General features: G+C 40.6%; 2 protein-coding genes across 3 annotated transcripts in view; one reads left to right on the forward strand and one right to left on the reverse strand.

Moving 5' to 3' along the window:
* Window positions 1-7044: 7044 nt before the first annotated feature.
* SREK1IP1 (SREK1 interacting protein 1) lies at window positions 7045-18392 on the reverse strand. Of its 2 annotated transcripts, none has more exons than XM_054986148.1 (5): window positions 18315-18392; window positions 13068-13115; window positions 11831-11968; window positions 9636-9714; window positions 7045-8660 (listed from the first exon to the last, which is right to left on the reverse strand). In XM_054986148.1, the coding sequence occupies exons 1-5, from the start codon at window positions 18325-18327 to the stop codon at window positions 8474-8476; spliced, it is 465 nt and encodes a 154-aa protein (XP_054842123.1). In that variant the 5' UTR covers window positions 18328-18392; the 3' UTR covers window positions 7045-8473. The 2 variants fall into 2 exon arrangements, with proteins under 2 accessions (XP_054842123.1, XP_054842122.1); XM_054986147.1 differs by having other exon boundaries at window positions 11831-11971.
* Window positions 18393-19902: 1510 nt separating this feature from the next.
* Window positions 19903-27808, forward strand: part of CWC27 (CWC27 spliceosome associated cyclophilin) — a 130870-nt gene continuing 122964 nt past the window's right edge. Inside the window, exons 1-4 of the mRNA XM_054987422.1 lie at window positions 19903-20142; window positions 23645-23741; window positions 24342-24454; window positions 25282-25425. Coding sequence (XP_054843397.1) covers window positions 20101-20142; window positions 23645-23741; window positions 24342-24454; window positions 25282-25425 — 396 coding nt within the window. The 5' untranslated portion in view covers window positions 19903-20100. The remainder of the gene's footprint in view (window positions 20143-23644; window positions 23742-24341; window positions 24455-25281; window positions 25426-27808) is intronic.

The raw sequence follows: 27808 nt of genomic DNA on the forward strand, positions 1-27808 counted from the left end.
TCAGGATGACTTAACACCCACTCAGAGTGGTTTACAAAGTATGTTATTATTATCCCCACCACAAAACACCCCATGAGGTGGGTGGGGCTGAGTTAGAAGATATGACTGACCCAAGGTCACCCAGCTGGCTTCAAGGGGAGGAGTGGGGAATCAAACCCAGTTCTCCAGATTACAGTCCCATGCTCTTAACCACTACACCAAACTGGCTCAGAAGCTGGGATGGGAGACTACCTAAGAACTGTGGAGGAAGAATGGAGAAAGAATAACTGAGAGAAAAATAGTATCTTTAGTAGGCCACATTGGTATTTTGGTAGCATCTACCATTTTAGAAATATAGTAACTGCTAGAAATTGCATACTGACTAAATAATAAATGTTTATGTTATAAAATGATAGATTTATGGCCAGCAGATTCAGGAAGGACAAAATGAAATACTTCTTGATTCAACAAGTAATTAAAATATAGAATTCACTGCCAGAGGATGTAATATAGCCGCAAGCATAAGGGGAGGATAGGTTCGTAAGTGTCTACTAGCAACGGTGACTAAAGGAAAGACCCACACTTAAGAGTCAGTAAACCTCTGGATACCCCTGTGCTAGGAGGCGACATCAGGGGAAGGCTTCTGCGTCCTGCTCTTTGCCTTCCAGAGAAACTGGTTGGCATCTTTGTAAGACAGGATGCTGGACTGGAGGGACCACGGATCTGATTCTGCAAGGCTCCTATGTTAAAATTGTGGGGCTCCGTCTAATTATATTGGCATGTGGCCTACTAATCCATTCAGAAAAGTTGTAAGTTTCCCTGTAGCCTAAAAAGCCTTCCTCCAGCTTGAGTGGCTCATCCACTGGAGAAAGACTTGGAAGACGGCACCTCTCATACTGGAGAACAGCTTCAAACTTTGCTGTGTGGAGTGGGAGGCTCCAGGCCTTCAAAGTGAAAGGGCGGGGGATCTAATAGTGTGAACAAATATTTTACATTGGTTATACGTTATTTAACAAGCAATTCATTTTACAGCTAGTAATTATGTGTGCTGTTGAGCTTTTAACTGTAATAGATACTACGTATTTTAGCATAGGAGCATTGACTGGACTGGGAATTGGTGAATTAGTTCGACTTGCCTTCGTCATTTGTTTCCTTATGCTCTGTTGTTGTTTTATACAAAGCCACAGAGACTAGATAGGGGTCTGAAATGGCAACATCTGGAGAGCCCTTCCGCTTAAGAAGGTAGGAATTTCATCCATTTGACATTAAAAAGAACTTTTAAGTGTTCTTAATTATAAGGGCACACTTGAATCCTCTTTTTAAAGTTTACTTTTAGTAGGAATGGCAATTAATTATACATCTTGCAGAAGTATATGTGACAGTTAACTTAAACAAAGAAGGAACATTACATGCTGCTTATTTTTACTTTAAATTACTTGTAATCAGATCCAAATGCAAAAAGCCGTTTGCCCAATTTAACCCTGACAACTTTGTGCTACTCATGCAAGAGTATGAAAAATTCCTTGCTTGACCGAACTCATAATCCATAGCGTTTCTGTAATGCTTTAGAATCTTCACAGCACATAATACATCTCTATAATCCTAAAAACAAAAAATTCTGAGATGTAGGTAGGGTTCCCAGGTGCCTGCTGGTGGTGGGCAAACTCCTGGGGATTTGCTCCCTCGTCTGCCGATCACTGGGCGATCAGCAGGAGGAAGCAAGCTCCTGGAGCTTGCCCGCCACCAGCAGGCACCTCAGGAGCACGCACCATGCCCGCACTCCCACCCGCCACGGCGATGTCACTTCTGTAAGTGACATCATCATGCCGGCCACAGGAGCATTTCTGCCCTTCATTTGGGGCCGATTGGGCCCCAAACTGGCAGAACAGGCAAGAACAGTGTAACGACATCACTTACAGAAGTGACATAGCCCCACAGCCAGTGTGGTGACATCACTTGCAGAAGTGATGTCATCACGTCGCTGCCAGAGCGCACAAGAGGATTTAAGACAGCCCGGCAAAAGGTAAGTGCCAGGTCCCAAACCTCCTGGCAGGAGGATAGAGAGACCTGGCAACCCTAGACGTAGGCCTTTATTTTTATCTCCTAGCTGCAGCTGTAGATCCAAGGCTTGCTGTGAGAGGGAGCTATGGCTCAGTAGTAGAGCATCTCAGTTTCGCATGCAGGAAGGCCTAGGTGCAGTCCCCAGCATCTTCTGTTAGAAGAAGAAAGGAGTAGGTGATGTAAAAGACCTCCACCTGATATTCCGGAGAGCCATTGTCATCCAAAGTAAAGAATACTGACCTTGATGGACAGCTCCATTGCATTGTTTGCTCATGGGTAAGGTGCAGTGTGCACCATGGATTTCCTGCCCGAGAGCGTACAACAAACACTGCACATACAAGATCACATGACAATGGAGTTTTGTGGCTGATATTCTTAATATTACTTTCTGGCTCTAAATGGTGCTGAGTGCTGATACGGGTTGGAGCCGCAGTACTTGTGTGGGTGGGCAGTTAACTGTTTTCTTCTCTGTATTGTTTCTTCTGTGAAAACTCTATGGCTGCTTGGTCTTTGTTCTCTATAGAGACTGAATGCAGCTTGTGGAGGAACCATTTCTGATGGAGGAAATGGAAACTGTTTTCTACCCTCTTTCTCAGCACTGTGGCCCCAATCCAAATCAGGCCCCCACAACTGTTTTTAGGGCCAAAAAAAACCTCCTTGGGATTTTCTGTCACAGAACTGCAACATACATGCAGTTTGGCCCACACTGGCCATTTTAGAAAAGGTTTAATCTGTAAAGTGTGCAACCATGTTTCTAGCTGTGTAAAGCTTCTAGCCATTCTTAAGCATGCCAGCAAAAAATATTTTGGTCTTTTCTTGCCTGTAAAGGAGTATTTTTCCTTCTTCTCTCCTTTGTTTGTATTTCACATTAGGCAACTCCAGCAGAAAAAAAATAAAACCAGCTGTTCAAATGTACCCTTGAATTCAGTCACACAAAAATATATCCAATCTGAAGAATTAATTTTTAAAAAAACTTCTGGGAACCAAACAGACATATTGCTGAAATCTAACATCCTGATGCATTTGGATTAGAGCAGTAGGGAAAATTAACAGTCTTGTGGTACCTTAAAAGCAAACGAATGTATTGAGGCGTAAGCTTTCAACAGTTGTGAAAGATGGCACAGGACTTCAAACTGCAGTGTACATTTTTTTTATTATTAAAACAACATGCTCATAATAACTGAATTATTTCATGCTGCATAATCTGTACTTAATTGCCTCTGGATGTGAAAGTTGGGAAATGAAGACAGCTGACAGGAAAAACATCAACTCATTTGAAATGCAGTGCTGGAGCAGTTTTATGGATACTATGAATGGCCAAAAAGACAAATAAGTGGGTTCTAGATCAAATCAAGCCTGAATGCTCCCTAGAAGCTAAGAAGTCTAAACAGAGGCTATCATACAGACTGTGTTACCTTAAAAGGTACTGGCAGACACTCCAGAGAAGTAAGAGTAGTGGTGGTGGTGGCTAGGCACCACTGCCAACCACACCCAGGTGAATAAGCTATCTAGCTGCTCCTCACTTGTTTATCGCCTAATTTCTTGGGGTGGTGGTTGCCAATACCTTTAAGGGGGGGCCGCACTTGCACTGCCATAGCATAGGGAGAGGCATGGACGAGCAATCAGCATAGCTGCTGTTCATAGCAGCAACCACTGCTCATCTGTTCACTATAATGGGAAGAGGAGGAGAAAGGGAGAGACCAGAAGTACCCAGCTGGCGACATCTTGCCAAGAAGCCTCCAGAAACTATGTTAAGTCCCTAATTTAACAGAAGACTTCTTTTATAATTTAGGAAGATGTATGGCCCTGTGCTTATCAGAATGCTTAATCGATTTCTATTTCTATGATTATCAGAGAAGGCTGAGCAGATTTTGTTGACAGGGTCTGCACAGTTCTCCTGATTTTCAGTGCCACTTTGCTCTGTCTTGCTAGCACCATACCCCATTACCATTTTGGGGATTTTTTGATTATGTCCAGAATTACAGTAAACTGATAAACATGTAGCAAAGCTTAAATAGCAAAATGGTACTTGTAAATGTTTTCTCCATCTTATCCTTGCCTTTTGTCTCTTCAACTCACTGCTGACCCTATGAAGGTTCAAGTTATTTATTATTTAACAATTACTCATTACTGATGGTTGGGACAGAGTTAGGCATATTGCTTTTTAGTCACTTAGTAATGGGCCATCTTCATTGATAAATGTACCACATCAAATTCTAAACGGACTGACCACCTCCGAGATGGATGATGAAAACTGAACAATGGGTATTCCCATTGATAAGGTACGGGGAACAGAAGAAAAATAGCTTGATTTGCTCTAGAAGGGATAGAATATTGATAGCAGCTGAATGTTAGTTAAAGAAACGAGAGGAAAACAGCCAGCTGAAGCCTCTGAAAACTTAGAAAGGGGAAGAGTTTGTGGGTGGGATTTCCAAATGGTCTTCTGCTTCCCAACATTTCTTACAGATCTCTGGCTTTTAAATAATCATTTAACAATATCATGCTTCTAAGATATTGTGTGTGTGTGTGTGTGTGTGTGTGCTGTCAAGTCACAACTGACTTACGGCAACCCCAGCAAGGAGCTTTCAAGGCAAGCGAGAAGCAGAGGTTGTTTGCCATCCAACGACTGATCCTGCTTAGCTTCTGACTGAGATCTGACAAGATAGGGCTATACCATGCTGCCTTCCCTCTTCTAAGATATAAGGGACCAATCAAGTCCAATAACTCGTGAATTAATTTTCACCAAGGAGCCATTATGAATTTTAATCTAATAAGAATGTTTTTGAGATAAGAGGCTACATCTGATGTATTGCTTTCAGGAATTCTTTGAATGCACCTTTTCCATCTTGGCATTCAGTGTGTTAAGTGTGTGTATGAGCCAAGCTAGAAGTGACGAATTACACTTGAATGGCAAGTGAACAGACTCACATGTATTCCTCCCTGTTCACTTGCACTTCACTTGCGCTCCACACAGTCGTGTGGAATTCAAGTGAACAGGGAGGAATACATGTGAGTCTGTTCACTTGCCATTCAAGTATAATTCATCACTTCTAGCTTGGCCCTGTGTCTGTGTGTGTGACAGAGAGAAACGCTACACATATACCCAAATTCATTAAGAGGATGATAGGAAAATATTCTGCCTTTGGAAAGAAGAGTGAATATTCTTTTGGAAATTGTTTACATAGCGCCATTAAGAACCTATTGTTGCTGAACAATATATCCTGGCCACATCGGAATTTAAAAAATCTCAAAAACATCTTCCAAACTGCTAAGGAAACTAAGAGAGCAATCCTAAGTAGGTCTACTCAGAACCCTACTCAGATCTGATCAATGGGGCTTACTCCCAGAAAAGTGTTCTTAGGATTGCACTGTAATTTCAACCCTGACACTTGTTCAATTCTCATTGACTTTGAGGCTGCAATTCTTTCAGCTGAACCACTCAGCGCAAGGCATAGCATTTCAGTAGGCTCCAAATAGCACAATTCTCCTAAGATTATCTGTTCAGCAATACCTTACTAAACATTTTTTTAAAATGAAAATAGCAAACGTCATGAAGCAAATATCTTGAAAATATGAGTAATGCTTATTGGCTCATTCTCCTCCCCCTTTAAAGAAGAGATTTCTACCTACGATGTCTGTACATTGATTTATACAGCAAGCCCACACTGTACATTGCACTTGAAAAACCTGCAGCATTCAGAAAAAAATTAATTCATTGTTAAAACCTAAATGCTAGAAGCAAATTCTTTAAAGAATCCACTAAGACAGCTTTATATGTATACCCCTATTTACTGAAATGGGTAGAATAAACACAATATTTCTCTTTGCAATTTCCATTTATTTCAGTGAAGCTTATATGTAGAAAAAATCATAACAGATTAAACCCTTGCTGCTTCTACTTAGAGACAATTCTCTATGTAGCTCTTATTGCTACTGTGAATGAAGAGGCATTCACATTTTGCCTGTACTCTCCTTGCCTTAGCCCTTTGTGGCCTGCCATTCCCCTGCCCCTTTGCTGCAACTGAACAGCTTTTGTGAGGAATAGAAAGATAATGGAACTAGCACTGTAACATGTTATAATGATATAGTGCAACAGTTTCCCAGCTGTCATAAAAGTTCAGTCTCTAGCAATTTTCATTGCAGAAAGACAACAAGAAATGTGCAACCTGTCCATTTCCCCTTCTAACTCCAAAATAAAAACAAAGACTTTGTCCATTGTTTATTATAGCATTATAATGGTCTAGTGATCTATTTCCATTTTTAAAAAAAAATCTAGTTATGAGGCTGGGGGAGGAAATGGCCACAGGGACTGAGGTAAGGAAAATGGTGCTGATGTGGGCAGAACCTGCAGAAATGTCTTCTCATCCACACAATGTCTGAAGGCACTTTGATTACCCCTCCCCCCTCTCAAAACGTAACAAACCAGGTTTGAGAAAGATCACAAAAAAACCCCAGAGAAAAATACAGAAACAGGATGAATAGATGGTGAGGCACGATTGCCAACTCTGGGTTAGGAAATTCCGGAAGATTTGGGGGTGAAGTTTGGGGAGGGAGTTGAGCATGGATGTTATGTCGTAGAGTCTACCCTCCAAAGCTGCCATGTTCTCCAGGGGAACTGACCTGTCTGGAGATCACTTCTAACTGAGAGAACTCTAGACCCCACTTGGAGGTTGGCAACTCTAGGATGACGTTATGCAGCTGCTCCCCAAAAATGCGCTGCAATAAGCAAGTTAAAGTGGAACCAAACAGCCAGGTAGAACCAGTACATGCTTAATTAGAAATATCCTAATTCAATTACCCTTTCTTCTCTAAAATAGCTAATTTTTATCTTCAGTTGTTACAGGGAAGACATTTCCAACAACACCTAATTTTAGGTATTTCATAACATTATTAGTGACCGAACAAATACAGTAAAAATATTATCACTTTTGAAGTGGAAAGATTTCCCCTCACCCTAGCCAATATAAAAAGTATTAAAGAAATGGCAGGATTGACGGTCCTGAATCATTTTAACCTTATTTATTAAAACTACCGGTACTACAGAATAATCATTTAGTAGAACCATCATTTAGCAGAACCATCTTCAAGGAGACAGAAAGTATTTTTGTATATTTACTTATTTGAGCCAACAAAATATACATGAACTATTATGAGTCTATCATCTGACAAGTATTAGTTGTAATGGCAAGGGGAAAAAAAGAAGGAAATAGGAAATTTGCATTGAAGGGAGATAGCTTTCATCTTAGTCCAGGACCTCAGAAAGATTCTTTGCATTAGGGAAAAACATCATTGCGTGCTTAAAAGCATGTTATCAGTTCAGTCTAGAAAACACGGTCTCTATTTCTACTTCAAAAATCCTCTCTCTCTTAACGCACAAACAACCACACAGGTCCTGATTCAAAGAGGTATGGTGTGTGCACATGGGGGGAGAGGGTGGAGTTGCGCATACACACCAGGGCTCTCTAAGGTCCTTCCCAAACCCACAGACTCAACCGTACTATAAGAAACTACCCTGCTCTGGATCCTTATCACTACAGTGTTGTGTCAAGTAGGGGACTCCACACTTCAAAAATGTCAAGATCTAAATGCAATCATACTGGCTCAAGATGATAGTCTGTATCCTATTTTACTGAGTAATTAATGTCTATGCTAAAAGCCTTATATGTCATCTGTTTCCACTGGTTTGTTTTCTTGAAATTCTAGCACAAGCATAAATAACTAATGATAGAACTCCCTGATATTAGCATTAATATATCCTGTATATAAACAGAAGGCAGACATAGACATTTCAAGTGAACCCTTAAGAAAAGAAACCACTTCCCTTTGAAAAAAATAAAGTATGAACAGAACAGCTACAATGCAGAGGGGGGAATCAGTCTCTGTAGATTTCTAAAATGTTTAATTTAATAAAAGAAAACGTATAAATAGAGGTGGGGTGTTCAAGTAAAAAAATATATATATTTTTAACTTGGCAGCTTCATAGAAAACTAAACATAGGATCTGATCCAGCAAAAGAATTCATGGAAGGAGCTGGCAGAGCAGATCTTTAAACCCCTTTATCTTCCCGGAACAGCCTATCATTTGTCCCCCCAATGCCTATCTGAAGATCAGGACAGCCTCACAAAAAAACGGCCTCAAGGTGGAGTGCTACAGTGAGAAGGGGACATGGAGTAAAAATCACCTTTCCCTTTCTGTTCCACTGATGGAAGTTGCAAGCAGCAGGAGGAGAAAGAGGCAAGAATAACAGATTCTCCTTTGTCCCTGCAGTACCCTATCCTGTGGCACAGTTTGCTAATGCGGATCTCCTAATGAGGTTCAGGACAAACGGCAGGCTGTTTGGGGGTAGGAAGGTAGGGACAGATCCACCCTGCCAACTCATTCCGTGAACTCTTCAAATGTCACAAAAAAACTAAAATTAGTTTAGCTTTGCTTCTCAATCACTGCTAGAAGAGTCTGAACTATCAGAAGAGGAATATCTTCCCTTTTTTCTCTTTTTCTTCTCCTTTTTGTGATGTTTTCTTTTTTTAGATTTGCTCTTTTTCTCCTTCTTTTCCTTCTTATGGTATTTCTGTTTTTTTGACTTGGTCTCATCATCTTCTGAGGCACTTGATGGATACGATCTATAAGCATAAGAATGTAGATGATTTACCAAAACAGCGAATAGTGGGTTGGTGGAAACCAACAGGTTTTATGTCAGAAGGAAGTCTCAGTCATTCTAGTAATAAACGCACCAAAGAGTCTTCACTTAGACTCCATTCATTCAACCACAATGATTGTCGGCAAGCAGCATAAACACTTGCACTGAAAAATGTGAATAGTGTGATAGTGAGTCACAGTGCAGATGCATCTTCTGAAAACATCTCTCTTCTAGCATATGCATGTGCTCCTGTTGCCCTCTGAGAACAAAGCACACTGATAGTTTTAATATACAAAGACATAAATCACTTAGCAGTTCACTGAGTACAGTTGCTTTTTGTGTATCAGATATGAACATGAATAGGCATTTTGAGTGAATGTTCTCCAGCTTTGAAACATCTTCGTGCTGTAGGTTAAAACAAAGCCCTGGATATTTTCCAAAGGAAATGGGACATACAAGAAGCATTCACAAATGCAAAACAGGCTGACCAACTGAGTAACACTGGTGCATTTGCTTTGTTTAATTACTTTGTGCCATGAGATAGGAGCAAGGAATAAGTTTAGAACACTAATAGCAGTAGTGTTCCTGGCTAAAGTAATCAGAAGATAAACAGAACTCTGTTATTGGGAACTGTCTTGGACACATATTTAAGATCATAGCAAATACCTCTCACAACTATTTTTATTTATGCATTTACTTGCACAGGTTCCTCAAGGAATTAGTAAAAACAGAGATTTTTTATTTCAGAAGAGATTACCTTTCTATTAATTTAAACAAATATTTTCCAATATATTAATCTTTTAGCTGCATTTCTTTTTGGTAAAAATACTAGATAGATTCAAAGTAATTTCCTAGTAACTCTTATTTGCTTCATATTATGCAGAGATTAGAATAAGGATCTTCTTAAGCATTCCTTCGGCATTTGGAACATTTGATAGAAAACTTTTTAAAACAATACCTCTTCCTTGCTTTCTTCACTTTTGATTTTTCTTTGCTTTTCTTTTTAGCCTTTTTCTTATCTTCTTCCTCAGCAATATCTGGAGATTCAAAATGTAAGCTTTTACAGAACATTGTTTACAGAAGTCTTAATCAGGTAAATTTAGGTTCTACTTACATTACTGTGTAACAAAAAAAATCATACTTCACTTTTGCTCAACTCTGATATTCGGCAATACAAAACAAAGCAGGGGATAAAAGGACTTTAAACTGCAGAAGTTACAAAGCAGCAAGTTAGATTTTAAAGCTGTTGGATGCAATGAAGTATAACCTTTCCTCCTCACCTCATATTAGCAGGACATATGGTAAGCATTAACATGATCTTTAAAATGTCTTCCCTTCCAAAGACTGGGACAATTAAAAACATAGAAAGAGCCTTGCCAAGTGATAGCAAAAGCCTATCAGGATCACCATCTTGAATTCCAAGAGATGCTCTCAGGAAGCCCAAAATCAGGGCAAGAGAGCAATAGCTCTTCCATGGTGTGGCCTCTGGAATTGTTATTTAGCAGCCCGCTGTCTCAGAAGACTGAGGTTCCATTTATCCAACATAGCTACATACATCCTTCATGAATCTGTCTAGTCCCCCTGTAAAGATTTTCAATCTAGTTGCCATCACCTTATTTCACAACAGTTATCTCACAAATTAATTAGGCTTTGCATGAAGTAGTGCTTCTTTTTATCTATCCACAGATCCGCTTAGCTGTTAAGTGAAAACAGTCTGGGTGTCATCCACATATTGGTGACACCTCACTCCAAATCCCTGGATTACCTCTTATATGGAAGTTGCCAGTTAAAGCCAGGATTCTAATAAGGATGGCTGAACTTTGGTTCAACGTTGTGAGTGTTCGCAGGCTCTGGCTTAAGCTAAAACATGCTGGCTAAGCTGATCAACAACACTTGCAAACAGTCTCTGAGTTCCCCAGTGATTCGACCTCGAGAGACGGTCTCAGAGAGCCTCTATCTGTCCTCCCCGGATGTTCTCACAGCAGTAATGCTAATTAACAGCTTGGCCCTGATTGGCTTTTGAGTACTGGGAGATGTGCTGAGTTGTAGAAAAGATGGCTTCTCAGCTCACCTAGCTACCCTTCTTTCTGCCTCAGCATATCCCTATGCCAGGGACACAGCATGGAGGGAGCATGCATTCTACCAGATGGGTAGAATGCATCTGACAGAACAACAAATGGATGCCAATCAGAGATGTTTAAGGTAGTAAACTCTTAAGTTGTTAGATAGGCAGATTTTTAGATAGTAACAGTAAGGTTTTATGTCTGTTGCCCATGTGCAAGTGCTTTACCTACTTCCTGACTGACTGTCATGCACGCCCTGCATACATGCCATTGTTGTATTGTATGCCATCGCTGTATACTAAGAATGATATAGACAATTGTGGTCTCCTGCATTTTATCTTATATTACTGTATTTAATGCATTTTATGAGAAAACTCCTGAAGGAGTCCAAACTGCTAATATTAGTTGCCAAAGGAGCTGGCAAGCTCTCCCTTATCTCTAAGAAATCTGAGCTTTCATTTCTGTGTGGCCTTGGCTAAGAGCTTGCAGCTGGGTACTAACATGTATCTGTTTCACAGGAGGGAAGATTCCACTGTGTACCTTATCTCAGACTAAACTGCTTTTTGTTTCCATGTAACTTTTTAGGCTTTCGTGCCTAAATGCAAAGGGGCAGGAGAACGTCCCTCTATATTAGTAGTCCTATTGTTTGCCTAATCACTTCTGCCAACTTTTCCCTATGAGTGAATACCTGAACTGAATGGATCTCTGAATAAAGTTAGCTTGCTGTGAGGGGCTTGGGGATCTCACTGCCAGGGACTTATACCCTAGGACTGACACTGACCAAATCAGCAAAAATTCAGCTTATCCCCCAAACCATAGATCTGAATGACACACCTTTAATGTACTCCCTGTCACTATCCTGGCAAAGGTCAGTCAGTCATCAGTCTTATGGTGGAAATACCAATAACATTTGTTTAAACTGCACTGACATATTTCAACAAGTAGCTTGTTAATGTGAACAAGGCTGTTGAAACATAACTATGGAATATGTTTCAATTTTTGTGTGAGAGACGAGTCAGTAGTAGAAGACTACTTAACAGGAAGAACATGAGAAAAAAAAGCAGGGGATAATCAAATGACCAAAACTTACTCTTTTTTTCTTGTGCAGCCTGCAGCTTACCCAATTCCTCCTCTTCACTGTCTTCACTGCTTGTACTGCTGACATCTAAAACGATGTCTCTTTTTGGGTCCACCCGGAGAAAGTTTCGACATTCAAATGTAAGGTGGCCTGCTGTGTAAAAATGAACCAAAAAGGAATTTAGGAAAATCCAGCAGCAGAAAACAGTAAGAGTTTATTGTTCTCTGGAACACTTAAAACAACCAACCCTCATGAAATGGATGAATAGTAGAAAAACAATATAAACGCTCTTCCAACAAAATTAATGCAATTTTCTTTAAAATAAATAGTTTAAGGTTCACAGCCTTAAATCTGTTTTGTGTTCTGCTGCCAGAAGACATGATGGCAAGATTGAACCAGTTTTGTGTAGTGGTTAAGAGTGGCAGGGCTCTAATCAGGAGAGCCGGGTTTGATTCCCCACTCCTCCGCTTGAAGCCATCTGGGTGACCTTGGGCCAATCACAGCTTCTCGGAGATCTCTCAGCCCCACCCACCTCACAAGGTGATTATTGTTGTGGGGATAATAACAACACACTTTGTAAACTGCTCTGAGTGTGGCATTAAGATGTCCTGAAGGGCAGTATATAAACTGAATGCTATTATTGTTGTTATTGCTGTTGTTATCATCATCACCATTATTATTAAGGGAATGTACATAATTCTGCTCCATTTTATCTTCACAATAAAGTAGGTTAGATTGCAAGAGAGTTGCTGGCACGAGCTCATTCAGAAAAGTTCATGGCAAGCAAGGATTTTTTCTGTGGGTATTATAATTATAATAGTACCCTTACCAGCATTTCAGATTGCCAAGAAGCTTGGCTGGCAACACAGCACCACAGGAGTTCTGAGGACAACAACCCTGTGACACAGGTTCAGCTAAAAGAGAGAGTGACTGGCCCAACGTCATCCAGACTGGTTCCATAGCAGAGTAGGGATTCAAACCTGGCAGTCTCAGATCCAAGTTCAACACTCAAACACTACACGGCACTCACATTAAAGAACCCAGAAATGATCATAATAGTCTCTTTCTCATGATTTGCTGCCTTCTTGATCACATAATACTTAGCAGTTTTATGCCCCAAAGGCATAGTGACAGATATTCAAGCATTGCTGCAACCAAATAATGCCAGCTCAAGGAAGCGATGTTTGTTAACCAATATAAAATTTCAAGAAGTGCTACAGATGAACTTTAAATGTGTGTTGGTACTTACGATAGCCACATTTTTTGCAACCGGCTCTAATGTTATCTTTATTTCCTCCTGGGGGAAAAACAGATTTCATGTTATTTATGGGAGAGATGAAAATATGCAATATAAAAGGACACAGATGATAATCCAAACACTGCATACCAACAGTCCTTCCCCTGGTTGAAGCCACTTATCCAGGTTCTTCCCTTATGACTAGAGATGTGAAATTTCTGGAAATTTTGCAGACATAGGAATAATTTTTTTTTAAAAAACCCTGAAATTTGGGGGGAAATTTTAATATATGCCATTTATATCTTAGTCAGCATAAACAATACTATTTAGCGTATTTATGGAATTTAAAAGTACAAGTATCTTCATTTTCTGTAAGAAAACTTGCAAATATACCCACTTGAGGAAGATTTGTAAAATAGTGCACCCTGTGTTATCATAGCACATGTATGCTTAGTTTCTGACATCTGAGCATTAAGAAAAAAAATGAAAAAGCATTAAGAAAAAATTAAAAGCTGGAGGTAGAAACACATTCTGCTGTAAACAAAAAAAAGTAGACAGAAACTCTCTCAGAGTCACAACAGGTACAACCTGTATGTTTGGATATTAAGCTGAACTTTATAATAATGGAAACACTGAACTCTTTGATAATACAGCTTCAGACTTTTTCAGTGCTATACATTTTGAATGTTAAAAACCTTGCCTTAACAAGCATTTATTTTTTAGAATGAGTCTAATATTTCATAGGAATTTTTGTACAGTGCTCCCCCCAAAACAGTGCACGGGAACCCCCACCCCACCCCATTTTTCCAAGCTTTCACACTTCTATTTGTGATCATCCCAACTTTTACCCCTACACAAGATTAACACACCCTTTAGAGACCCCAATTATTCGTTTTCTAAAAATGTTATTGTATTTAAGGGGACCCAAAGTGGATTACAATATAAAAAAGAAAATACAATATAAATAAACGAAAGAAAGTGGGGAGGGGAAGCTTCTGAGTATAGAACGGCTCTTCCTCTTCCCTCTCTTTACCGGTCTTCCCACCTGCCAGCTCAAGGCTAAAGGGTGATGAACAGGACAGGAGCTCTTCAGTTCACATCTCTTGGTACACTCCGGCTTTAAATACCTGTGCAGCTAGCTAGCAGGCTCTTCTCCATTTCCTCCCCTGCCCAAATGTATTTGTACAATATTCTTTATAATATATGCAGAAGATTCTCTCTTACATCAAAGGAGAAGGAACTACTTAGCTATAATTCCGTGACCAAATCCATATTGGACTCGATTCACCATTTCTTCCAACCGCTACTCACCCTCAGAAACTAATTTTCAACTTACAAGTAATAGTGATGGAAAATTTTTAATTACATATATAGAAACATGACATTTTTCAAATTCCAGGCATAGATGGTAACGATGAACTAATATGTGAGGCTAGCGATACCGATGACTCTTGTTGATAGGACCCAAGAGCTGCCAATCTACAGCAATTTGGCAATGACGTTAACATATTAATGAACATAGGCTAAAACAGCGGCTGCTATCCATCACTACCTGGGTGTCAGTTGCAACAAGTTCAACATTTTGTTAATAATAGCAATCATAATTTCCACTTAGGTTACACATTCCTAAACTGGTTGGGAATAGCTGTTTCTATCAATCACCCAAAATATAAAAGCTGTCTCATCAAACTATGTAAATCTTGTAGAACATGTGTTGCTTTTAATCCAAAGAACACAGTGTTTGGCCCATGCCCACAAAATTAGTCTTTATATAGGGCCTATATACATTTTTTAGGATTTGACACTGCTGTATGGTTAAAACACACTGTACAGTCCTTCCGACAATAAACAGTACATTTTTATATTAAAGCAACAAAACGGTTAACATATAAGGAAATCAAATTCCATCTGACAAGTGCAGAAGAGCTTAGATCCCATTGATTAAGGTCTGGTGCACAATCTTACTTGCTTCTTAGCGCATGATTCCAAAGGGAGAGAGCTTCAAAGTGTTGGGGCAATTGCTGAAAAGGCCCCGTTTTTGATGGTTGCCGACCTGATGTCACTTGTAATGGTTTCTTGAACAGGGAATCATTTGCAGATCTTAAGGATTAGGATAATCTTCATAGAAGTAGAAGTTTTCTCAGGTACTTTGGGCCCAGACAATTCAGGACAATGCAACCCCAAGCAGAGTTACATCCTTCTAAGCCTATTGACTTCAATCGACTTAAAAGTGGTGTAACTCTGTATATGATTGTACTGCAACAGCAGTATCTTGAATTAGGCCTGGAACCAGTTAGCATCAAATAAGTTGTTGGAGCTTTGGTGTCACATGCTCCTTCCAGCCCAAACCAGTTCAGAAGGAGCAGTAGCATTACGGACCAATTTAAATTCTTGGAGAATCTTCAAATGCAGCCCCATATACACTAAAATAGCCAAATATGGAAATTGCCAAAGCATACATGGCACTCTGTTCTAGTATTATTATTATTGATTGGGTTTCTATCTCACCCTCCTTGCAAGCGGGCTCAGGCAGGTTACAGCAATAAACTATATAATTTACATTAAAATGTATGATAAAACCACAATTTCCATAAAACACCATCCTGACAGCAACTTTACAATCCACCCCTTCCAATAATATACAGAGGGGTGGACGAAAGGAGGGGGGAACAGGTTATTCAGTTCAAGCTGTAACTCATGAGCGGGGGGGATGGTCAAATCCCCACTCCTGACTAGAGACCAGCTGAGAGGCTCTCCAGGTGACTGCTGGACCGGCCTCAACCATATGCCTGGTGGAACATCTCAGTCTTGCAGGCCCTCTGAAACAACAGAAGATCCTGGCAGGCCTGTATATGCACCGACAGAGAGTTCTACCAGGTTGGAGCCAGGATGGAAAAGGCCCTGGCTCTGGTTGAGGCCAGTGTAGCCTCCAGGACCACCAGTAGATGTTTGTCACCTGATCTCAGCGGTCTCTGAGGCACATATGGTGAAAGGTGGTCCTGCAGGTATGCTGGTCCCTTCTGCTAAGGCCTTTAAAGGTCAAAACCAACAGCTTGAATTTTATCTGGAACTCCACAGGGAGCTACTGCAAGATGGGAAGACACTCCTGGTCATAGGTGCTATCTGAGCAGAGGAACAAAAATCTTCTAGTACATCTTTCTGGGAACTAATCTCTGGGGACAATTGGAAAGACTAATACAGTGCCTCTTAATGCTGAAAGAAGTCCTAGAAGAATACGATAGATGGGTAAGATGGCATCGCCGATTCAGGAGAATTAGAAAGGTCACATTCCCTCTGTTGTTTCATCTCAGCAGAATCATCCATCAGCATTAATAGGTAATAAAGATTTCTCCCAGTCCTGTTTTAAAAACTTTGCGTAGTTCTCAAATGCATTATTTCACTGTTTATTCAAGTACTTCAGCCAATTAATAGGCATGAAAGAACTGTAATTATATCACAGTTTGATAATATATTATTATCAAAATCATTATTAGGGTGTCTTTTGGTAAGCAGTGCCACCTAGGGTAGAAATGTGGAACCATTAGTAACTCCCTTCATGTGTTCCCTCAAGAAATGATTCAACATGATAGCTACTACAGTGCTATGGGTTCCTGTGATTCACAGTGAAATCCTAAGCAGAGTCATTCCACTCTAAGTCCTCTGCTTACAATTTCACTGCCAACGTATTTGTGACAGCAGCAAGCTCATGAATGTAAATCTGAGCCTGCCTCTATCACATATTATGAAGGACCAGAAGATGGTCCTGATCCCCTTTCCACTCATAGATTACCTCCAAGTAGCCTCTCTACCAATGTCATTCTCCCCCGCCCAGTGGCAGATGCAGGGAAGATTCTGCTTCTATCATGGTTGGACAGTAAAGCAGCATTCTGCTAGTTTGAATCCCACTACTGCCATGAGCTCAGCAGGTGGCCTTGGGTGAGCCATTCCTCTCAGATTCGGCTCCCCAGCTGTATTGTGGGGATAACACTGATGCTGATCACCCCTCTGAGGGGGTCACTAATTCATCTAAAAGAGTAGTATATAATTGACGTTATTATTATCCCTAAAATTAGATCCTTCTATTCCCACCCCCTTATACATGATTGGGGCAGATCCAGGTTTAAACAAATGAGTCAGCTGCCATCACATGTAGTCTAAACCAAAATAACGAAGACATAGCACACAGACTGTTAAGCCAGTTTCATGTTCTAGGTAAGGTGGACTGGGGAGTCATGGAGCTGAATGGGCAAACATGGTCTAGTGGTTCCCTTGCAGAGTATTTATAATTTCAGTTATGATCTTCAAAGAAATGGTAACACACAAATGGCTTATTATTAACTCAGGGCTGTTATTAGCATACCCCAAGACAGGCCAGCTGCCAGGGTTCAGGACTCTCTCTCTCTCTCTCTCTCTCTCTCTCTCTCTCACACACACACACACACACACACACACACACCTGGCCATGTGTGGTGACCATGCTTTGTTTGTGGCTGGGAGCACAAGTAGTGGGACACCTCACAAGCAAGAAGGGAAGGATGAATGGGGTGGACAATGGGGTAGGGTAAGGCATGTGTTGGAGGGGGGGGGGTACAAGCAGGAGTGTGGACAGTCTCTGCCTGCCCCCCCCCAAAAAAACCTGGAATGGGCCTTAATGTATTACTTCTTCCCAACTATCTTGTCTCTGCTAACTATAAGCATATTCCAATTTGCATCCTCCTTCATTCACTCATTTAGGCCAATTAAGGTCATCTAGTTGTAATACTGATTGCCTTTTAAGCCATCTGAACAATCACTACTTCAAGCATACTCCTTATACCCCTTTTCTTTATCAGATACTCAAGACAATACTAATTATATAAACACGGGGGGGGGATGCAGAAAGTTGATACGAAGTTTTTCTAGGCATTGGTTTTCTTTTAAGGAGCACCTTAAAATGTATCACTAAAACCTTGCATGCCAAGGGCAAGTTACTCCAATCTAAGCCCATTACAATCAATGGTCTTAGACTGGAGTAACTGTTGTTAAGATTGCATTGTAAGATAATAGGAATAGCTGAAGTCTGGCATTTGTCAGATGCTTTCCACAGGCAAAACCAATAGCCCAGCCCTCCGAGCCACGTTCCTCTCCCCCTTCCCCTTTTGCGTGAGTCGGTAGGAGAGAAAGACGGTGAAGAGGAGCTGCTGCACCCCCCAGGATCTCTCCGTAGCCCATAAGGCTGTCCTGGCCAGCCCTCCTCCCGCTTCGCCTTCAGCAGCTCACCTGGCAGCGCCATACAGCCCCCAAACCCCAACAAGCCCCTAGCGGAGCCCTCGTCGGATCCAGCTCTCGGTTGGGCGCACCCGCAATAGCGATACTTTTCCGCCGGAAGGTTTTGAGCGGAGCACCACGAAGTGTACCATGTGGAAGAGGAGGGGAGGAAAAGAAACTCCTCGCGGGACGAGTGGGGCCGCGGCCATCGGGCGGTCGTTCCTCCTTCGCTGATAACGTACTCGGAGGGATATTTAGGGTCTCGTCGTTGAGAAACGGCGAAAGCTTTTTAGGGCCGCATCAGGATTCCCTTAAAGCATCTCACCCGCACTCCAGTCAAATGAAGCTGCCCTTCCCAGCAAGAGTTCAGTAGCTCCTTGGAGACCCACAAGATTTTCAGGGTATGAATTTTCAAGAGTGACAGCTCTCTTCTTCAGAGAACAGCTTATACCCTGAACATTTTGTGGGTCTCTAAAATGAACTGGACTCCAAGGCTGCTGTTCTACTGTAGAGCAACACTTAGCTGAAACTACCTTCCCAGCAAGAAATCCTAGCAAAGAGAGGCGGGTTGCCTGGTTGACTGATAGAGCTGCAAAGTCAGTTGGAATGCACGGAAGTTTAATTTTTGAAAATCTTGCAGCATACATACAGTCGCTGAGAGGTTAATCCTCCTCAGTGTACTCCAATTTATCCCGTTCTTTTTCTAAGGAATTCAGAGTGGCATACAAGCTCTTCCCTTCCTCGTGTCCTCATAGCAACACTGTGAGGTAGGTTAAAGTGACTGCCCCAAAGTTATCCATTGAGCTTCACGCAAGAGGGTTTCAGGTAGCCGTGTTGGTTTGCTTTGCAGTAGAAGAGCAAGATTCGGGTCCAGCAGCTCGTTAAAGACCAACGGGAGTTTCAGAGTATGAACTGTCGAGAGCCAAAGAAGGGAGCTCTGACCCTCGACAGCTCATTCCATAGAAATTCTTGTGGATCTTTAAGGTGCCACTGGACCTGAATCTTGCTCTTCATGGCAGAGGGAATCTGAAGACAGGATTCTCAGATTCTACCCCAACACTAATTAGTACATCACACATTTATAATTTAGAAATACTTACTAAAATTAAATTAGCCCTTTCTTTTGCCTGTTTTAGCTTCAGATCTCAACAGCATGGAGATCTCTTTATTTAAAAAAAAATCGAAGGAGCGTTGTACGCACTTCCTCCACCCGAACATGAGAAAAGGATTATAGCAATTTGCATTTTCCCGAAGCAAATCCTGTGCTGCTTGAGGCAAATCCCATTGACTTCAACAGAGTTTATTTCTAAATGTAAACACAAAGCATAAGGGCGTTAACATCGCGTTTCATACTTGGGACCCTTTTCCCGTTACTTTCTAGTTTCCTCCAATCCCAATACAGTTAGCAACACTATGCCCCTTTTCGATTGACGGATAAAAACATCTAGGGCAACACTTTTCAGTCGGAAGTCTTTGGACCGAGCACAGTGGGCTGTACCAATAGTAAGGGGGGACTTTATTAAAGTGTGAATTATACTGAGGGTAGTGGCACAGGCTGGATTAATTGTTACTGTTCTAGGTTAACGGTGGCTTTTATGATGATGGGTGGAGCGTTCATTCACTGGCGTGACAAAGGAGAATCGCTTTTTCCCTCCCTCTCTCAGTGCAAGATGGTAGCTCCTAACATGGCGGCAAACGCTCTCTGGTAATTGGGCTTTCGTTGGAGATGAGAGTCTGTTATTTCTTGCTTAATTCCGACATAATCGTGCAGTGAAGAGGCTCTGTTGAAGGTCACGCCATGAGCAACATTTACATCCAGGAACCGCCGACTAACGGCAAGGTGAGGGTTGCTTATGCCTGGAGTTAAACTTACTCACAATATCGAACTACCGCTGGTGGCTGGCAGGGCCACTTTGCTGTGCCTTGTTCTGAGGAGATGTCGCATGTTTGGATTTATAGAAGGATTGCAATCTCCTGCTGGGGCTCTCCCGAAATTACATCTGATCCCCAGGCTATCAGAGATCCATCCCCCTGGAGGAAAAGGCAGCTTCAGAGACTGGATTCTGTGGCATCACATCACTCCCTTCTGCAACCTCTGCCCACTGCAGACACTACTCCCAAATCTTCAGGAATTTCCAAAATTGGAGTTAGCAACCCTAACATAGCGCAGTGTTACTCTAGTTGAAGCCCTTTGATTTTAATAGGCTTTGACTGGAGTAACTGTATATGATTGCACTGTCAGTTTTAAGGAATTGAGTCTGTAGCCCTATGCATTCTAAACATTAAACAATGGCAGCCTTTTCACTAGTTCCAATGAATGCATGTACAATCTATGTACACTTGATTTTTCTTTACATGTGCATTGAGTAAATTTCATGTTACATTTAATGCTTGTACAGCTGATTAGGTAATTGAACCCACACATTTATCTGGGTACAGGTCTCTGGTTTCATTTTTAAAGTGAATATATGTTAGCTCTTTCTTTCAAACAAGTCCATGCGCTCACTGTAACACATGAACAGGGCTACTATGAAATTTTAAATGAAACCTCAGTGCCTTTTTCAAGGGTTGATTCATACAGCACATAGCACATATGAGTAGGTCAGGCCCACCAGGTAAGTGCTAAGAACTGTAATGTGTGTGAACCAGGTAATCATAGAAGCAGTCATCACAAAATCCTATGGCCACAATAGTGCTTTTACCAGTCTCCACAATGTTCCTGCTGATTTTATCTGTGATAACCTGGTTTATCTGGAATAGATTTCCACATATAAGTGCTTGCCTTAGCTATATGAACCAGCCCTGAAGGTTATACATTGGAGATTTTTCATTTCACTTCCTAAATACTGCTGCTGTGTTATGAAATACTGTTTATAGCTTGTGTTCTTAACTTTGTGATTAGAAAAGTGATTGTATGAGAAGCAGAAATTCAGCATGTGAAAATCTTTTCCATCATTGTATCTATATGCTAGGAAAAGCTTCACTTACTGAATTTCTACTTGCCATACAATTCCATTTAATATAACTCCACATTGTTTAAAGTCATTGTTGCCCTGAAATATACTTTCCTTGATAAATTTTGGTCTGGCAGTTATAGCTGAAGATCTGTATAACCAGAGTAAAATAATATCTTGCCTATGCTCCTCTGGATTAGGAAGTTTAAACTAATACGCTGTTGCGTCTGCTTTTTTACTGTTCTTATTTTATTGATGTGTTTGTGATTTTTGTGTCCATGTAACTTCTGCTAACTGTTCCTTTGCTGCTTCTTTTATTAACTGCATCCACAAAGACTGTTTCATGTAGTATACTGCCCTTGAAAAGGCATATGAGAGTCAGTGTGGTATAGTGGTTAGAGTGGTGGACTAGGATCTAGGAGAACCAGGTTTAATTCCCCATGCTGACATGAAAATTCACGTTGGCCCATCATACTCTCTCAGCCTAAGCCATCTCACAGGGTTGTTATGAAGGAAAAAATGGAGGAGAGGACAATGGTGTAAGCTGCTTTGGGTCCCCATTGTGATAAAAGGTAGGGTATAAATGAAGTAAAAATTTTAAAAAATATACCAGCCACTCATATTTATATTGTCAAGTTTTGTGAGCTTGTGTCCACAAATTGGTAATGACGGCTTTGTATGTGTTTTTTTTGTTCTTGGTGTATTGATGTAGTACAGGGTGCCCTAAATGCCCTAATTTTTTTCCTATTGTTCTATAATTAATTTTGTTTTAATTTTCTGAGTAGGTAGCTCTTGATAGACACTAGTCTACACTAGAGTGCTTTTGTACAAGGTGTGCTCAAGAAACTGATTGGCTTCTTTTGTTGTTGGTATTCCAATAATCTCAGTTTGTCTGGAATGTCCATAGAGAAGAAAAAGATCATCTGATTCAACCTGTATCCAAAACACTACTTTGAGAATTCTAAGATGCCTGTGGCTAACCCCAAAATCATCAGACACTGAAGTCCAATTTTGCCTGAAGTGAAATGTCATATCTTGTTGTAGGCAAACTCAAGTCCCCCCCCCACTGCCCTGATATCATTGGAAGTACAAAAACAGAGTAACAGTTAACATTTGGAAGTACTAACAGTGTAAAATAGCCTTAAAATAACTGAACAAGTATGGATCGATGATCTGTGATTAAGGTTGCTTCTTTGTAAGGTGTGGGGAAAGGATCAGGGTCATGTCCACTCTTCCCTTTTAGTGGGTGTGGATAAGCTGAATAGTGATCGGTCTGGTGGAGAGTGAGTAGGAAAAGGGCTGGAGCTTTCCATCATGCCGCCTTTCCCTGCTGTTCAAACTTCAGATAATGTTATCTGAGTTACAATAAAATTGAGCATCACTTTTCTCACATTTTTGTCTAGTGACAAAGGCATCACAATTTGATGGCATTTCCATAGCAAACAGAAAGCTGAATTTTACATACATGATCTAACACACCCTGATCGCTAGAAGACTCTGAAAATAGGACTCTTTACCCCTGTCCTCACAACTTCAGACATAAACTCTGCCTTTTAAGAGCAGCCTGTTCTCTATCACGGAGCAGAATAGTGCAATTTCAGATTATGGAAGTTCAAACCAACCTTAATTAGTGGAAGGAGTAATCAAGAGCTTAAACCTTGAAATGGGACAAGCTACGCATGCATGAGAATTCCTCCTTTACACACTTGGCCTGGCATACCTACAGGGCTTCCTCCCTTCCTGTGTTCCTCCGCGGCAGCTTCACTAATCTGAACAGGGTCTCCTGCAGGTGCCACCCTGCACATGGGCAAACTCAGCAGCCCGTACACAGGCTTTCCCTGTGGTGACCCCTACCCTGTGGAACGGCCTGCCTGAGGAGCCCCCACTCTCCTAGCTTTCTGCAAATCGTGCAAAACTAAATTATTCAAAAAGGCCTTTGTACTGTAGGAAGGGGCTTTCAGAGTCTTCACTAATGAGTTAAGGACCATAGACTTCAGCACCATGTTGCCTTATGTACTACCTGTTGTCTTAAATATATGCTTCTATGAGCTACTTGTGCTTCGTCTGGTCTAATGTCAGCCCTAGAGTTGCTTATGTTCTGTTTCAACATTTCTTCCACTCTGTATGGATTCTTACCAATGCTATGTCTTTGTAAATTGTGTTTATTTACCCTATGGCATTGTGTATGGAAATGTCCTTGAAATTGACTGTACTAATCTCACACTGTGTAATCCGTCTTGAGTCTCAATGAGAAAGGCAGACTATAAATGACATTAATAATAATAATAATGTGTGTATTCTGATCAGGGAAGGGTAATTTTCAATAGTTATGCCTGCAAAATGCAAGTTGTTTATACTGGACTAAGATGGACTTTTATTCTTCTATAGGTTTTATTGAAAACAACAGCTGGAGATATTGATATTGAGCTATGGTCGAAAGAAGCCCCCAAAGCATGTCGGAATTTCATTCAGCTTTGTATGGAAGGTAATAGGGATAATACTTGTTTAATTGCTTTGATTTTATTTTGCTTGTTTTCCTTGGTATTCTTAACTATGACTTGGGTACAGATGACAGATTTCAAGAGGAATGATAGGTTCAGATGGGTAGCTGTTTTGGTCTATAGTAGAAGAGCAAAGTTTGATTCCCGTAGCACCTTAAAGACCAACAAGATTTCCAGGGTATAAACTTTCATGAATCAAGCTTCCTCAAGAGTAAAGAGACGGGAGCTTGACTCTCCAGAGCTTACACTGGAAATCTTGTTGGTCTTTAAGGTGCTACTGGACTTGAATCAAGAGGAATGACTTGTCTTAAATATGCTCCACTCAAATAGCTTAAACTTTGATACTAGCATCTTGCTTGGATATCTGTATCCAAGCCTTAGTTAAAAATACCAAGAGAAACAATTAATGTTGACTAAGCTATGTTTTGAAGAACTGGGAAAGAGAAATGTCCTCAATTTTTTATGTCAACAAGTCTTTTAGTGTGAGAATTCTGTAAAGGAATTCATTTTTGATGAAAATTCAGAATCTTCTGGTTAAAACTGTAAAGTCTACTAAACTGTCGGAATGCCAATCTTCTTTTCAGATTACTATGACAACACCATATTTCACAGGGTTGTACCTGAATTTATAGTGCAAGGAGGTGATCCAACTGGCACTGGCTCAGGAGGAGAGTCCGTCTATGGGGCCCCTTTCAAGGTATAGCTCTGTTTCACATGCATCTTATTGTTTGTTTAACTTTTTTATTTTTGGTCTAAATGCATAAATAAAAGCACAGTCTAGTTGCAGCCAGTCACTTAATTCTCCCAGATTCCAGGGGAAGAGATTTGAACATGATTAACGGGAATTGGTGGGACTTAAGGGCATAATTTTGGCTGAATCTTGCTCAGAGTTTTCAAGAGCTCTGCTGCTAACTAGTTTTAGAGCTCTGTATATAAATTTACATCCAGGATTCTTGTAAAAATTAGACTATTAATAGTCAGGAAGGAATTCTTAAGGCTTGGACTGAATTGACATGCTTGTTGAGCTATGGTTTGCAAAGAACAGTCCCAGGCCTTTCAAGTTTTCCTGTGTGTAAGTGCTAGTGATCTTGAGAGGGTTTTTATAATTAATGAGCCCCTTTTGTTAAAAGAAGCTTGCAATTGTGTTGTGGTTTTGAAACGAACAAATGCTACCACTTGCTAAATGGGAGAGACTGAGAAAACTGAGCTCTTAAACTCATTGCCTATGACGTAATTGGAAAGTTTCTTTTATGTGTGCTATCAAAGACACCACTTTAACATTGGGATACCTTTGTTTTGTGTGTGCGTTACTTGTAATGTTTCAAAGAAATATTGTTTTATTTATAATAATACAAGCACAACAAGTGTGCTAATTAACAAAGTTGTTATTTAGAAGTTATCTGTATATTGATTTTTGGTTGAAATATTCCAAAGTCCATAATGTGTATATCAGTGGGCAATCTGTTGAATGAACATGAGTCAATTAAATTTCTTCACTAACTGTTGTTTCTCTTTAATTTGCAGGATGAATTCCACTCACGATTGCGTTTTAATCGACGAGGACTGGTTGCCATGGCAAATGCTGGGCCTCATGATAACGGCAGCCAATTCTTCTTTAGTTTGGGTCGCGCAGATGAACTTAACAACAAACACACCATCTTTGGAAAGGTTGGTGAGATTTCTTTCCCAAACCTCATTATTTGTCAGTCTGTTCATAGTGAGGTTTTGTTCTTTCTCAAAACCCTTTGCTAAGAATCCAAGAAGAGTTGGTCAGACTTTCTGGATGTGAAATTGAAATCTCTAAGCAAAGGAAGAATAGTCTTTTGACTTTCATTCTGAAAAAATGAAGACTATATTACTTCAGCAGAGATGGTAGAAAACCATGAAAGGTAGAGAAAGGAAGAAAGGGCAGTTTGACCAGCGATTGAATTGGATGGGGGGGAAAGTGTATAGTATAATTTCCTTTCCAAAGACAGGACCATTAGGCTATCGACCATTTACAGAATGCTTTCTAAAGCCAGGCCAGATTGTTCCATAAGCAGAAAGAAGTTAGTTGAAGAGCAGTGTGCAGCCAACCTTCACATTGGGATGAATCTTAATCCTAACCCTCCACTGAGAAAAGTTTGCAGACCTCTTTCAGTCCAAGGAGTCTTCCTCAAACTTCTCTGCCTGTTATATTGGAGTAAGGCTTCTTGGGCATGAATAAGGTCAGATCTTCACTGCTGAGAGCAACCTTCCCCATTATTTCAGCATTCAGCCAATTCTTTATATCCTTAGTTTTGCAGGCAATCTTATTCTGGATAAATGTTCTTGCTATGCCAGCCAATAGAGTTGATTTAACACTTTTAAGAATTTAATTTTCATAGCTAGTTGTTTTTAGTTTTTTAGTGTTAAAAATACAGTTGACAAAAGTTAGGATTCTGTATTTGTTAATATATTTCTATTTGGCTTCTAGGTCTTGTTTCTTAATTTTTTTCCTGTAATATTTTTAGATCTGTTAATTATTTATAGCTTACGCCTCTAGAATATTAGATTATTCCAAACATATGCTGATAATTGAAATTGGAATGCTGTAATTAATACATATGAAGGGCACTTCCATGTTGCATGTGTAGTTGTTCATTGGACCTGTTTTACTCTAGGCCAGTGGCTCATCATAGCTACTGATGCTCCTAGTCAAGTAGCTGTAGCATTTAGGCCTGAGGAACAGGACTGACAGAAGCATGGAAAGGTCTCACAGTAATGGGCAGGTACAATACAATTTGCCTGGTTCAATGCATGCTTAGCTGAGGAATTGCTGGGGAGAGTGAAAAGCCTGTGTGGATGGATCTGTTCAGTCCCTAGCAAACCTGTATGCTAGGGACTGAACAGATTATGTCTTTAATTTCTTCTGCTGCTAATCTGTGCAGCTGCCTCTCTCCCTATGTTCTGCCTGGGCATCTTCGCTCATCTGAACAGGGCCTTCTGCGGATACCATCCTGCAGATGGGCAACATCAACAGCTGCCTATACATGCACTTTCTCTGTGGTAGCCCCCACCTTCTGGAATGGCCTCTCTGAGGAGGTCAGAAAAGGTGCCCACTCTCCTGGCTTTCTGCAAACTATGCAAAACTGAATTATTCAGGAAGGTTTTCTACTCAGATTAGAGGGTTTGTATCATAAAAAAATAGCTCAAAGAGATACCTTAGTAAGGTACAGGGGCTATAGACTGTGCTATTGGGTACTGTCTGCTGAGGTAGATATGCTCCTGCTAAGTAGTTTCCACATTGCTAAAGATGTCATATTAATTAGTTACACTTAGTTTCAAAAAGCTTACATCTCTCTGTGGTTTTATGCTTATTTTCAAATTTTCTGCTACCATACTCTATTGTATCTGTTCATTGACCATTCTAACTATTGACCATACTATATGTTGCCCAGTGAATGTCCTAGCTGTTGATTATATTGTATTCATCAACACTATGTAATCTGCATTGTGTCTCAGTGAGAAAGCTGGACTATAAATAAATACATAAATGTTGTGTTATGAATTATTACCAGTAGATTTCAGTTTTGTCATGGTATTAGAAACATAGAATATTAATGCAAATGCTGTTATATGTACTACAGAGATCTGTTTTTGCTAGAACTGGGACACATTTTCTGAAAATTATGTTCTTAAAAGGGGGGGGGATGCTTTGTAGTGTCTTACGCAGCCATCCTAAGCAGAGTTACACCCTTCTAAACTCATTGACATCAGTGGGATAGGAGAGTTGTAATTCTGTTTAGGACTGCACTGTTTAGCTGCTGAAACTGTTATTCTATTGAAATAGTTCTATCTGACCCTAGGACTGCAGGAACCATGAGTACTAATAGCCTTGGGGGTCCAGACACTGTTCTACGCTGAAGAGGAGGAAAGGGTTGAAATGGCTGTTCTGCCTTCTGCCGACCTGGTGCTTGCAGAAGGGGGAGCAGTTTTTCTCCCTCCCGGCTCCTCAGTGCAGCCACCCAGTCTGCATAGCTGTTGATGCCCCTGGGTTCTGTGACACCAGAAGGCAGCTTTTCTGAGGTCA

The sequence above is a fragment of the Eublepharis macularius genome, chromosome 8 (genome assembly GCF_028583425.1).
Source record: "Eublepharis macularius isolate TG4126 chromosome 8, MPM_Emac_v1.0, whole genome shotgun sequence".
In the NCBI taxonomy this organism is placed as follows: Eukaryota; Metazoa; Chordata; class Lepidosauria; order Squamata; family Eublepharidae; genus Eublepharis; species Eublepharis macularius.